At 48.3% G+C, this 13,215-nt stretch overlaps 2 protein-coding genes and 1 long non-coding RNA gene across 3 annotated transcripts in view; 2 read left to right on the forward strand and 1 right to left on the reverse strand.

Annotated features, from left to right (window-relative positions):
* The window catches only part of si:dkey-230p4.1 (trichohyalin), a 12,586-nt gene extending 6,787 nt beyond the window's left edge, over positions 1-5,799 (forward strand). The window contains exons 14-23 of the mRNA XM_034574290.1: positions 1-1,427; positions 1,506-1,637; positions 1,865-2,206; positions 2,237-2,353; positions 2,427-2,501; positions 3,847-3,999; positions 4,163-4,312; positions 4,604-4,660; positions 5,007-5,069; positions 5,147-5,799. The exon at positions 1-1,427 is cut by the window's left edge and continues 1,167 nt beyond it. Coding sequence (XP_034430181.1) covers positions 1-1,427; positions 1,506-1,637; positions 1,865-2,206; positions 2,237-2,353; positions 2,427-2,501; positions 3,847-3,999; positions 4,163-4,312; positions 4,604-4,660; positions 5,007-5,069; positions 5,147-5,374 — 2,744 coding nt within the window. The 3' untranslated portion in view covers positions 5,375-5,799. The remainder of the gene's footprint in view (positions 1,428-1,505; positions 1,638-1,864; positions 2,207-2,236; positions 2,354-2,426; positions 2,502-3,846; positions 4,000-4,162; positions 4,313-4,603; positions 4,661-5,006; positions 5,070-5,146) is intronic.
* Positions 5,800-6,177: 378 nt separating this feature from the next.
* LOC117754487 lies at positions 6,178-6,427 on the reverse strand. The gene is made up of 2 exons (XR_004612437.1): positions 6,384-6,427; positions 6,178-6,325 (listed from the first exon to the last, which is right to left on the reverse strand). It is a non-coding gene; the product is annotated as an uncharacterized LOC117754487 (long non-coding RNA).
* A 1,009-nt stretch (positions 6,428-7,436) lies between these two features.
* On the forward strand, positions 7,437-13,080 carry LOC117754931 (involucrin-like). Its single transcript, XM_034574291.1, has 10 exons — positions 7,437-7,593; positions 8,552-8,674; positions 9,065-9,124; positions 9,380-9,568; positions 10,914-11,010; positions 11,186-11,328; positions 11,418-11,570; positions 11,677-11,771; positions 12,372-12,735; positions 13,024-13,080. Exons 1-10 carry the CDS (start codon positions 7,471-7,473, stop codon positions 13,078-13,080), a joined length of 1,404 nt encoding a protein of 467 aa, XP_034430182.1. The 5' UTR covers positions 7,437-7,470.
* The last annotated feature ends 135 nt before the right edge of the window (positions 13,081-13,215 follow it).

Genomic DNA, 13,215 nt, shown 5'->3' on the forward strand with positions numbered 1-13,215 from the left:
CAAAGATCAGTTGTCTTCTGAAAGAACGAGAGGAGGAGGTGCAGCAGCTGAGAGAGGAGAGGGAGGAGGAGAAGAAAGAAAAAGAGGAGGAGAGGAGAGAGAGAGAGGAAAGGAGAAGGAGGATGGACATCGAGCTGATGGAGTTGGATAAGGAGAAGAGGAGACTAGAGGAGAAATTGAGGGAGGTGGAAGAGGAACAGGAGGAAGAAAGGGAGGAGAAGAGGAGGACGAGGGAGGAGAAAAGGAGGCTGGAGGAGAAAGTGAGGGAGGTAGAGGAGGAGCGGGAGGAAGAGAGGGAGGAGAAGAGGAGGATGGAGAACAGACTGAGGGTGATGCAGGAGGGGAGAGAGGTCGAGGAGAAGGAGCTGCAGAGGGTGAAGGAGGAGAAAAGGAGGTTTGAGGATAAACTGAAAGAGAGGTTGAAAGAAATGGAGGGACAGAGGGAGGTGCTGAGAAGTAAAGAGGAGGAGAAAAGAAAGCTAGAAGATGAAGTGAGGAAGACCAAAGAGGAGCGAGGGAGTTTAGTGGAGAAAGAGAGAGATAAGCACCTCCTGGTGGAGGAGCGAGGGACGATCAGAGTCAGAGAGCTCGAGGAGGAGAAGACAGGGCTGACGGAGGAGCTGAGGAAGAGAGAGAGGGAGGTGACAGCGCTGAGGGAGGAGGTGAAAAGAGAACAAAGAGAGAAGAAAGATGCACAGGAGGAGGTGACGGTCCTCAAGGAGGAGGTCCAGAGGGAGCAAAAAAGGAGGGAGGAGACCCTTGAGAAGTGGAGGCAGACAGAGGAAATACAGAAGGAGCTGAGGAGGAGTGAGAGGGAGGTGTCTTTACTGACAGAGGAGGTCCAAGAAGAACAGAGGGGAAAGAAGGAGGTGCAGAAGGAGCTAATGAGGAGGAGAGAAGAGTTGAAAGCTCTGAGGGAGGAAGTGCAGAGGGAGAGAGATGGAGCGCAGGAGGAGCTGAGGAGGAGGAGAGAGGAGGTAACAGGGGCACAAAGAGAGAAGGAGGAGATAGAGGAGAAGCTGAGGAGGACGGAGAGGGAGATGATGGCTCTGAGGGAGGAGGTGCAGAGGGAACAAAGAAGGAGTGAGGAAACCAAAGAGAAGCTGAGGCAGATGGAGGAAGTACAAGAGGAGCTGACGAAGAGAGAGAGGCAGATGTTTGAGGAGTTACAAAAGGAAGAGAGGGAGAAGAAGGGGGTGCAGAAGGAGCTTATGCAGAGGATGGAGGAGATGACGGCTCTGAGGGAGGAGGTGAAAAGCGAACAAAGAGAGAAGGAGGAGACAGAGAAGAATCTGCGGAGGACAGAGGAGGAGGTGACGACTCTTGGAGAGGAAGTGCGGAGGAGGGAGGAGGTGCAGGAGGAGCTGAGAGGAGTTCAGCAGAGCCTGGAGGTGATGACGGACAACCTGAGCTCCCTGCAGAGTCAGGTACAGTCCTGATGAAGAGGAGACATCGTCCTGAAGGAGGCGCTGCAGCTAAGCTCATGTCTCCTCTCTCTGCTTCAGGTGTGTGACCTGAGTCTGAGCACGGAGCGATCGAAGCAGGAAGTGAAGGAGAAGGAGCAGGAGAGGCAGCAGATGAAGGAGGGACTGAGGGAGGCGCTGGAGGAGATGACCAAACTCAAAGGGCTCCTGCAGGTACAGCTCCTGCTACAACCTGTCCTTCAGTTTGTCCAAATGTTTATGGTCATTATGCTAAGCTAAGCTATCTGTTTCCCAGTGATTAAGCTAAGTCAGCTCTTAGCATTATGCTAAGCTATCTGTTTTCTCACCTTACAGTCGTAATGCTAAGCTAAGCTACATGTCGTCCCACCCTGACTAGTGAACTGTTCCTTAAAGCGTCGATCACACTTTGTGTCATTCAGGAGAGCCACACAGAGGGAGAGCGACTGAGGAGCGCTCTGAAGGACAAGAAGAAGGAGGAGGTGGAGAACCCGAGGACGGTCATAGAGGAGGTGGAGCAACAGAGGGAGGAGGTTGAAAAGGAAAGAGGACAGCTGGAGGAGCTGAGAGCAAGAACCAAGGCCCTGGAGTGGAGGAGGAGGGAGGTGATGGAGGAGCTGGAGGAGGCTCTTCAGGCAAAGGAGAAGACAGAGGAGTACAGGAGGGAGGCTGAGGAGTGTTGGAGGAGCAGAGTGGAGGAGATGGAGGAGGAGAAGCGGGTGAAGCTGAGAGAAATCCAGACGGTGAAGGAGAGACAGGATGAGGTGGAGGAGGAGTGGAGGGTCAGGAGGGAGGTGGAGGAGAGCAGGGCTGAGCTAAGCAGGGTCAGAGCCACGGCGGCCATGTTGGAGGAGGAGAGACATGGACAGATGAGGAAGAGGACAGATGACAAGAAGAGAGGAGGAGTGGAGGTGAGTGATCAGAAAACACCGTAGAGAGGAAACAGCTGATGTTTATTAACATGGTTGATCTTTTCCTCAGGAGGAGGAGCAGCAGATCACGTCTCTGCTGCAGGAGAAGGAGGAGGTGAAGAGGCTGCTGAGGCTTCGAGAAACTGAGGTAAAAGAAAAGTTTAGTTGCCGCTGATGTTCAACGTCTCATCACTTTTAAAACAACTTTTATCAGAATATTCACAGGTTAAATAACACAACTGCACTGAAGCTGTTTCCAGATATGAACTGAACACTGACATGTTCCTGACATGTTCCTGACATGTTCCTCACGTGTTCCTCACGTGTTCCTGACATGTTCCTCACATGTTCCTCACGTGTTCCTGACATGTTCCTCACGTGTTCCTGACATGTTCCTCACATGTTCCTCACATGTTCCTCACATGTTCCTGACGTGTTCCTGACATGTTCCTGACATGTCAGGAACATGTCAGGAACATGTCAGGAACACTGACATGTTCCTGACATGTTCCTGACATGTTCCTCACGTGTTCCTGACATGTTCCTGACATGTTCCTGACGTGTTCCTCACGTGTTCCTCACGTGTTCCTGACATGTTCCTGACGTGTTCCTCACGTGTTCCTGACATGTTCCTCACGTGTTCCTCACATGTTCCTCACATGTTCCTCACATGTTCCTCACGTGTTCCTGACATGTTCCTGACATGTTCCTCACATGTTCCTCACATGTTCCTCACATGTTCTGCAGGTTCTCTATGTGAGAACAAATGTCTGAGTCAGTGTCTCTGGACATGTTCTGGATCTTCTCCTGCAGCCTCCTAGTAACATGTCTGTAACATGTCAGAGTGAGTCCATGTGAGGAGACAGCAGGACAATGTGTGGAAGCTTCCCAGTGAGCGAGTGGACGTGTGGATGAGGTTTCTAACACGTGACGGACGTGAAGCTGGAAGAACACAAACATCTCAGGATGAAGAAGAGGAGCCGTACACGTAGAAGACGAAGACGTCCACTTGGAAACACGAGGAGGTTCCAGATCTTCTGGTGATGAGGGCCGACGCCGGTGTGGATGAGCTGTAAACAACAACACTGATCTTTCCACAGCAGAGTTTATACGTCATGTCCGGCCTCCTGCTGCTCTACAGGCTCCGCCTCCTGCTGCTCTACAGGCTCCGCCCCTCGCCTGATGTTCCCACATGTTCCTGTTTGAACGAGTCGGGACCCGACAACCTGCTGCTGCTGCTTCACAAACACTGACTACACAACATGTCAGGACAACATTCTACAGAGTTCATGTGTTAAAACATCTTGAGAGTCCTCATGTCCTCAGGGTTCAGTTGGTTGTAATATGTAACGTCACCACTAGATGTCTCAGTCATCCAGGTCCGTCTTCGTTCACCTGTACGACCCCTGAACTGTGTGGTTCACAGTGAAGTGTCTCAGTGTCCCAGCTTCTTCTCCGTGTTCATGATGAATTCACGATGATGTCGTCTTCAGGTGTACGCTCTCACTCAGAGGACGGAGGAGCTGGAGAAGGACAGAGATCGAGTCCGATTGGCTCTGGAGAGAACTGAGGCAGCTCTGATTGGCTACAAGGAGAGAACCCACCAACAGGAGCAGAGCTCAGGGGCGGGACCAAACTCAGGAGAGGTCAGTGTCTCCAACTGGTTGACAAGTGATCGTCCTCTTTCCTGTGGACCTGACTGTGTGTGTGTGTGTGTGTGTGTGTGTGTGTGTGTGTGTGTGTGTGTGTGTGTGTGTGTGTGTGTGTGTGTGTGTGTGTGTGTGTGTGTGTGTGTGTGTCTGTCTGCAGGGTGTTGGGGACAGACTCGTTGTCCTCCAGCGTCTCGTTGCTGAACTGGAACTCGAACAAAAACGACTGAACAAGAAAAACTTGCATCTGGAAAATACAAAAGAAAAACTGAAGAGAGAGAGACACACACTGAGAGACACACTGAGACAGGTACACACACACACACACACACACACACACACACTGAGAGACACACTGAGACAGGTACACACACACTGAGACAGGTACACACACACACTGAGACAGGTACACACACAGACACACACACTGAGACAGGTACACACACACACACACACACACACACACACACTGAGAGACACACTGAGACAGGTACACACACACACACACACACACACACACACAGACACACACACTGAGAGACACACTGAGACAGGTACACACACACACTGAGAGACTGTGTTTGATCTTTGTGTGTTTCAGGTGGAGGACGAGCGATCGAGGCTGCGACAGCAGCTGACTGTAAGCAGCAGATCTCAGGTGAGACACACTCTCTCTGACTAAGACGAGGCTGCGCGCTCCAACCATCATTACTCTCACGTAATAAGAGGGCAGGTCACCGACAAGACGCAATAACGTTGAATCATCCTCGTTAACTTGAGGAAGAGAATTTCCATTCATACTTCTGTAAACCTCTGTGGATGCTGAGACGTTTCTTCTGCTGCATGAGGGCCTTGTGTGTGTGTGTGTGTGTGTGTGTGTGTGTGTGTGTGTGTGTGTGTGTGTGTGTGTGTGTGTGTGTGTGTGTGTGTGTGTGTGTGTGTGTGTGTGTGTGTGTGTGTGTGTGCCTGCCTCAGACTGTGTTAACCTCTGTGTGTTTGTTCAGGAGTCTACAGACACCACAGAAGAAGAGCGTCTGCGGAGTCGAGTGATGGAGCTGGAGGAGCAGGTGAGAGCAGCAGCAGAAGAAGAGTTTCAGATGTTCTGAGTTGTCGTGGTGATGCTGACGGAGTCTCCTCCCCTCAGGTCAGTCAGCTCCATCTCTCATTGGCTGTGGATCAACAGCAGAGGGCGGAGTTTATCCAGCAGTCGTCCAGAAACAGCGAGTGGCTGCTCTCCCTAAGACACGACCTCGGTGATTCGCTCGCCATCGTCACGCACAGTCCAATCCCATCAGTCCTGGAGTCTGAGACACAGCGATTGGACCGCAGCCTGAGGGAGGAGGAGCTGAGGATGTCGCTCAGCCAATCATAACGCCTGAAAAAATATAAACTCCAAACTGAAGCTTTTGGCCAAATGCAGTCAGCTGTTCTGTCACCATGGAAACAGCTTGATATTTGAGAGGATATTAAAGTGATCATCTGTTTCATCTGCGTCACTGGACACGAAGCAGGAAGTAAACTGTCCAACCACAGATCAACCTCAGTGTCTGACGCAGCGTCAGCAGCCAATCAGCAGGGTTCTGTAACTGAAACATGAGGCTCACTGGGTGTAAATGGGAAACTTCTTTTCAATTTGTGTCAGTTTTGATTGTTTTCTATTTGTATTTCTATTCTGTTTACATTTGTTACGACACACTACATTTCCCATGATCCTCAGCCTGAGCTGCTTCTGGTTCACGTGAAGACGAGAGGTCGGCGCTGATTGTTGAAAGTTCAATAAAGATTTTTTAAACTGAAGTAGCTTTTGATTTCTGTTCTGACTGTAATGCCAGGCCCAGCCTGCAGGGGGCACTATCGGCACTTTACCACTGTGGGGAGATGTTGAAACTTCCTGAAGGAGGCGCTGAACTTTTCTCTTAGGAGAACTTCCACAAGGAGTCAGTTACTATGGCAGCAGTTGGTCTCCCCCTCCTGGTACTAAGAGAGATGACAGCCTGCACTGTCCAATGAGGAGGAGCCGCATCATTGATCACATGATTAGTGTTTGTCGTGGAACCAGTGACAAATCATTATTGTTATTAATAACACTTCCTGTTTTCACTGCACACTGTAGCCTCCTCTTTCTTGTTGCTATGGTTACTCCAAAAGCTTTCTCCCTCTGATGTTTGTCGTTTACGAATGATCCCAGAGGAGAAGCCACGTTTAGCTAATAACAATATTAGCTAAGCTCAGGACCAAGATTTATTTAAAGTTAGCAACATGTCGTTTATAAGTTAAGTTAGCTCATATATATCTCTCTATATATATATATATATATATATATCTATATATCTCTCTATATATATATATATATATAGATATATATATATATAGATATATACCAGGGCTGTCAAAATTAACGTGTTAAAGCGGGATGATTAATCTGTGGAATTAATGCGTTAATATTTTAACGCACTAACCCCCCCCATATATATATATATGTGTGCAGGGAGTGTTTATAAAAGGTGTCTGTGTCACTGAGCTCCCTGATTTGCTTCTATTTTTACCTCCTCTCTCTCTCAGCTGTGTTCCCCCCCCCCCCCCCCCCCCCCCCCCCCTAACCCTCAAACCTCCCGTTTCTCCTCCAACACGATTCAGGTAAAGTTTTCTTCTCCTTCACAAACTAAATCACTTTAAAAACTAAAGATTAAATACTTTATCTTTTATAATCCTTTGTGTTTATTGTGCAGTTATGAACTCTTTTAACATTAGAACATGATTCATTAGCAGATGATGAACAATTACTGAACATTTAACTACATGATAATGTTTTATTCAGTTTTCAGTATATGTTTGAAATCTATTTAACCTGATTAATGAAAATATGAGTTTAAGATATTTGACAGAATAAGATGAAAGATACGTTTTAATGTTATGATGTGCAGCCTTTTGTGTTTTTATCATTTCCGATGATTTTTTCTTTAGAATCATAAATATTCCAAATAAAAACCTCATTGTTGTTTGACTTTATTCAGTTATTATTAGATCATTTCTAACTAACTAACTACTGTCAAACATTAACACTTTTAGTTTTACAGTGTTAAGTATTAATACTCTGAATGAAGTATAATTGCTTTAGCTTAAGTATTAATACTTTGAATGAGTACTTTGACTGAAGTACAGGTGGGAGGGTTCCAGCTCTGAGTCTTGTTCTCTGCGTTCAGTGTCAGAATTGAACAGAATCTGGATTCACTCTGAATTAAACTTTCAACTCACTGGTTCAGCTTCAGTTCACAAACTGTGAAAATACATCGAGAACAAAAGAGAGAAACGAGAGAAAAAGATCAATGAGTGTTTGAGTAACGGACGTTTCCCAGCAGAAATGAACACTCATGTCTTCATCTGTGACAGAATCTTTGATGGGATCTTTTCTTCATGACGACCGGAGAGACTGAAGAGACGAGTGGACGAAAAGAAGAGACAGGAAGGATGAAGGGAGGAGGAGGAGGAGGAGGAGGAGAGGAGAACATGAAGCTTTCTCCTTCCTTCACCACCCTCAGCACCATCGCCATCCAGGCCGGCCAATCACAGCTGGTCGTCTCTGTCCTCAGGGTGTGAAGAGTCGCCTCCATCTTCACTCATCAACTCATCAAACATCCTTTGACTTGTTTTATAATTAAATCTTTTATGTCACAGTTGTAAATATGAGTAAAAGCTCAATTCATCTTTATTCAAGTCCACAAAGTTCAAGCGTTCAGGAGACATGAAGCTTTAGATCCACTCACTTCACATTGTTTTAGTTTCACACAAAACCCATAAAAGAACAAAATGTCTCAACTGAGAAGTGAAATGAAAAATCTTCTTTTGTACAAATTATAGAACAACAGAATATTAGAGTTTGTTTATGTTCATTTTACTGGAGGCTTTTGTGTTTCCTGAACAAACTGTTTACTGAAGCTGCAGTGAGTGTGTGAGTGTGTGTGTGTGTGTGTGAGTGTGTGTGTGTGTGTGAGTGTGTGTGTGTGTGTGTGTGTGTGTGTGTGAGTGTGTGTGTGTGTGTGTGTGTGTGTGTGTGTGTGAGTGTGTGTGTGTGTGTGTGTGTGAGTGTGTGTGTGTGTGAGTGTGTGTGTGTGTGTGTGTGTGTGTGTGTCTCTTGACCCGCATCACGTTGTTTCTTTTTTGGTCGACATGCCACAGATACAGTGTCACCCTGAGGAATGTGGAGCTCACACGATTCACACACTCATGTTGACCCACATTGACGTGAAGTTAAATCTGTAAAACCATTATTATATATATTTATTATTATTATTATACATTTTATTATATTAGTTCATTATTAATCTTTTCTGTGAGTCAGATTAATAATCTGTGAGTGTGTGCGAGTGTGTGTGCGAGTGTGTGTGTGTGTGTGTAAATCAATCAAATTCAATCAAATTTGATTTGTATAGCCGATATTCACAAATTACAATTTGTCTCAAAGGACTTTAACAAGGTTTGACCTCCTCTGCCCTTAACCCTCAACAGTGTGTGTGTGTGTGTGTGTGTGTGTGTGTGTGTGTGTGTGCAGAGCGGCTCTCTGGTCCACCTCCAGCTGGTCCAGGTTCACCCGGGCCTCTGTGAGATCGGATGGAACCAGGAGGAGAATCAGAAACTGATCCAGGAGCAGCAGCAGCTGATCCACAAACTCCAGGTGATCCCACGTCTCCCAGCTGCTCTACACTCACTCACCTGTAGGGGGAGATGGGTTGTTGAGAAGCTTTTCTTCTTCTGGTGTTTTTGTTAGTTTCGGTTGTGTAACCGATGATGACAGAAGCCTTCGCAGAATCACAACAGCTTGGAGGAGTTTTTATTCTCCGAGGGCTTCTCCTCACAGAAATCAGTATTCTCTTAAACTGTAGGGGGCGCTCTATCTTAGCCTTCTAAAGAAACTGCAGATGAAAACATTGAATTGAGAATCACTTTGATCTGATAAATAAATGTTCAAATCGTAATAAACTATTTATGCTTCATTCATCTTTACGTCTTTGTCGGATGATAAATGTTCGCTAACTTAATCTCATTTAGATTCTGTTTGTTCCAGAAACACGAGAGCGAAGCGCTGTCATTGGTGAAAAGCAGCCGACAGACCCAGCAGAGGAGGGATGAAGGGATGATGGAGCTGAAGGAGGAGGAAGAGGAGGAGACGGAGCTGAAGGAGGAGGAAGAGGAGACGGAGCTGAAGGAGGAGGAAGAGGAGACGGAGCTGAAGAAGGAGGAAGAGGAGACGGAGCTGAAGAAGGAGGAAGAGGAGACGGAGCTGAAGGAGGAGGAAGAGGAGGAGACGGAGCTGAAGGAGGAGGAAGAGGAGGAGACGGAGCTGAAGGAGGAGGAAGAGGAGGAGACGGAGCTGAAGAAGGAGGAAGAGGAGACGGAGCTGAAGAAGGAGGAAGAGGAGACGGAGCTGAAGAAGGAGGAAGAGGAGACGGAGCTGAAGGAGGCGATGGGGGCGTCGCTGAGCGAGGGATGGTCGCTGCTCCTTCACCTGCTCCACAGACGACAGGAAGTCTTGATGATGGCGTCAGACTTTTACCACCGAGCCCTGGAGGTAACAAACATCTGGAAACATGAGTTACAGTGAAACACAGACCAGCCCCCTGGTGGCTGCCTGCAGTAGAGGTTATATAAACCCCGCCTCCTCCAAGTAGATGGGACATTGCACAAACTAAAGAAACAAATCAAAGTAGAAGTTAATGGTTTCTGATCAGTGTGTGTGTGAATGTCAATAAACTGTAAAGAGCTTTGAGTCATCAGGACCAGTAACGTGACCTCTGACCTCTGACCCTTCACACGAGGGACATGTCTCAGGCGCTGCCGTATATCTGCTGGTCTATTGGCTGCTGGTGTCCCACTGAGCTAACAGCAGCTAACAGCAGCTAACAGCTGTTAGCATCCGTCCCAGTTCTGGCGTCTTTGTCAACAAACTGCGACGCTAACGGATCTGCTGGTTCTGTTTATTATATTTATAGATGGTATTAATGACAGCAGTTCAAATAATAATAATAATAATATCTCTCTCTCTCCCTCCCCCCTCTCTCTCTCCCTCCCCCTGTCTGTCTCCCCCCCCCTCTCTCTCTCTCTCCCCCCCCTGTCTGTCTCCCCCCCCTCTGTCTGTCTCCCCCCCCTCTCTCTCCCCCCCCTCTCTCTCCCTCCCCCCCTCTGTCTGTCTCCCCCCCTCTCTCTCTCTCTCTCCCCCCCTCTGTCTGTCTCCCCCCCCTCTCTCTCTCTCTCTCCCCCCCTGTCTGTCTCCCCCCCCTCTGTCTGTCTCCCCCCCCTCTCTCTCTCCCTCCCCCCTCGCTCTCTCTCCCCCCCCCTCTGTCTGTCTCCCCCCTATCTCTCTCTCCCTCCCCCCTCTGTCTGTCTCCCCCCCCCCTCTCTCTCTCCCTCCCCCCTCTCTCTCTCTCCCCCCCCTGTCTGTCTCCCCCCCCTCTGTCTGTCTCCCCCCCTCTCTCTCTCCCTCCCCCCTCTGTCTCTCTCCCTCCCCCCTCTGTCTCTCTCCCCCCCTGTCTGTCTCCCCCCCCTCTGTCTGTCTCCCCCCCCCTGTCTGTCTCCCCCCCCCTCTGTCTGTCCCTCCCCCCTCTCTCTCTCCCCCCCCCCTCTGTCTGTCTCCCCCCCCTCTCTCTCTCTCCCTCCCCCCTCTGTCTCTCCCCCCCCCCCCCTCTGTCTCTCCCCCCCCCCCGTCTGTCTCCCCCCCCTCTCTCTCTCTCCCTCCCCCCTCTGTCTCTCCCCCCCCCCTCTGTCTCCCCCCCCTCTCTCTCTCTCCCTCCCCCCTCTGTCTCTCCCCCCCCCCGTCTGTCTCCCCCCCCCCCTCTCTCTCCCTCCCCCCTCTGTCTCTCCCCCCCCCCTCTGTCTCTCCCCCCCCCCCCCCCCCCTCTGTCTCTGTCTCTCTGTAGTTTGACGTCAGTATCAACAAACTTGAGAATCTTCAGGTGAGACCAGACGACGTCAGACTGACTGAAGTTCAGCTCAGATTCGACTCCATGAGAAAAGGTAACTGGTTTGAAACCAGTTTCAAACTGATTTACAGTTTGAAACCTTAGGGTCACAGGTGGTAGATTAACTAGTTCAAACTCATGTTCTAGTTAATAATTCAAACTGGTTTGAGCCGTAGATAAACCAGGTTTATTTCTTATTCAAACTGGTGTGGTTTTGTCGTTGTTTCCAGATGTTCTGCTGAAGTCTCTGCAGGTTTTAAACAGCAGCAACGTTCTGCTGCACGAACTCCGACAGCTGCAGAGCACCGAGGCCCTCCAGAGGAGAGGGGGGGTGCTGCAGGACCGGCAGGGGGCAGGGGGGTGTGAGGAGGAGGTGACAGTGACTTGGTTTACGTTGGTTTTAAATTGAATCTGGAATAACTCCATCGTACGTAACTTAACGTCTCACTTCACTGTATCCAGAGTTCTCAGAGCAGCCAGGAGGGGGCGCTGAGGCTGGAGGAGCTGGTGGAGAAGCTGCAGGATCGGAGGAGGAGGGCGGACCAGGCCGTCAGGCTGCAGCTGCAACAGGCGGAGAAAAGCATCATGGTCCAAAAGAAAGAGTCTGGATCTGATGTAAGAGACACGGTGACATCATCAGTGACATCATCAGTCCAGACACTCGACACTCGAGTCCAGAAAAGACTCTGACCCTCCTGATTCCCATCTGTCTCCTCCGCAGGACTGGACTCTCATCCTGGACCAGAACCTGGAGTCTGAATCCACACCAGCAGAGGGCGCTCACCTGCAGTCACATTCCAGAACAGAAGAAACCAGAGACCTTCAGACCGGATCCAGATCAGTTCTAAGGCCTAGATCTAACTCAGAGGAGACCAGAAACTTAGAGTCAGATCAGAAGCCTAGAGTCAAATTAGTGGTGAGGTCAGATCCGATGTCCGGATTCAGATCAGAGCCAAACACTGGACCTAGACTAGAAGAAATCAGAAACCTGCAATCCAGATTCAGATTAAACCTGACAACTGGATCTAAATCAGACATGAAGTCAGATTCCAAATCAGCAGCGATCAGAGATCTGCAGCCTGAATCCAGATTAGTCCAGATGATTGGATCTAGGTCAGAGCCAACAAGAGATTTAGAGTCTGGATTCAGGTCAGAGCTAACGTCTAGATCCAGATTAGAGAGAGACAAAGACCTGCAGTCTGAATCCAGTTCAGAGGAGACTGTGGAGCTCCACTTAGGATCTAGATCTGATATAAAGTGTGAATCCAGGTCAGACCTGAGGCCTGGATCCAGATCAGACAAGACCGGAAACCTGCAGACTGGATCTAGGTCAGACCTGCAGGCAAATTCCACATCAGTGGAGACCAGAAACATTGAGTCATTATCCACATTAGATGTGAATCCAAGATCCAGACTAGATCTGAAGACTGAATCCAGATCAGAAACCAAAGACCTACTTAATGTTGTGCTGAGATCCAGATTAGAAAAGATCACAGAGTCTCGATCCATATTAGTGGATCATAAAGACCCTCAATCTGGTTCCAGATCAAATGAGGAGGCTGGATCTGGATCCAATATAAAACCTGAATCAAGATCAGATCAGAAGCATAGAATCAAATTAGACATGAAGTCTGGAACTACATTAGAACAAACCAGAGATCTGAAATCTGAAGCCAGATCAGAGCCACAGTGCGCATCCAGACTGGACCCTTTCCCATCAGAGGAGACCCGAAACATCGAGTCGGGATCCAGAGTAGAGGAGCCAGGATCTGGATCAGATGTAAGGAGCTCGTTTATGGTTTGATAAGATAAAAAAACAATAAAAGCAGATTCAGTTCTATTGATCCAGAACTTTACGAGACCTGGATCCAACTCATTCCCTCAGAAAGTCACGTGACCGAAAATGTTTGTTTGAACTGTGATGAGTTCAGAGAAGAGAGAAGAAGAAGAATCTGGTTCTTCACAAAACAGAAAATCGTTCTTATCAACTTTCATCGTTGATGAAAAATGTTTGATTTAATGTTTTCAAAGCTTCTTGTTTATTTCTTTTTATTTCTGGTTCTTTCAGGTTGAATTCAGCAGGAAGCAGAACGAGAAGGAACAGGAAACAAAGAGCAAGAGGTGACGTTCTCATGTTCACACACACACACACACACACACACACACTGATAGAAACAGACACACACACACACACACACACACACACACACTGATAGAAACACACACACACACACACACACACACACACACACACACACAC

This window comes from Hippoglossus hippoglossus, chromosome 21 (assembly GCF_009819705.1).
Source record: "Hippoglossus hippoglossus isolate fHipHip1 chromosome 21, fHipHip1.pri, whole genome shotgun sequence".
NCBI classification, from domain to species: Eukaryota; Metazoa; Chordata; class Actinopteri; order Pleuronectiformes; family Pleuronectidae; genus Hippoglossus; species Hippoglossus hippoglossus.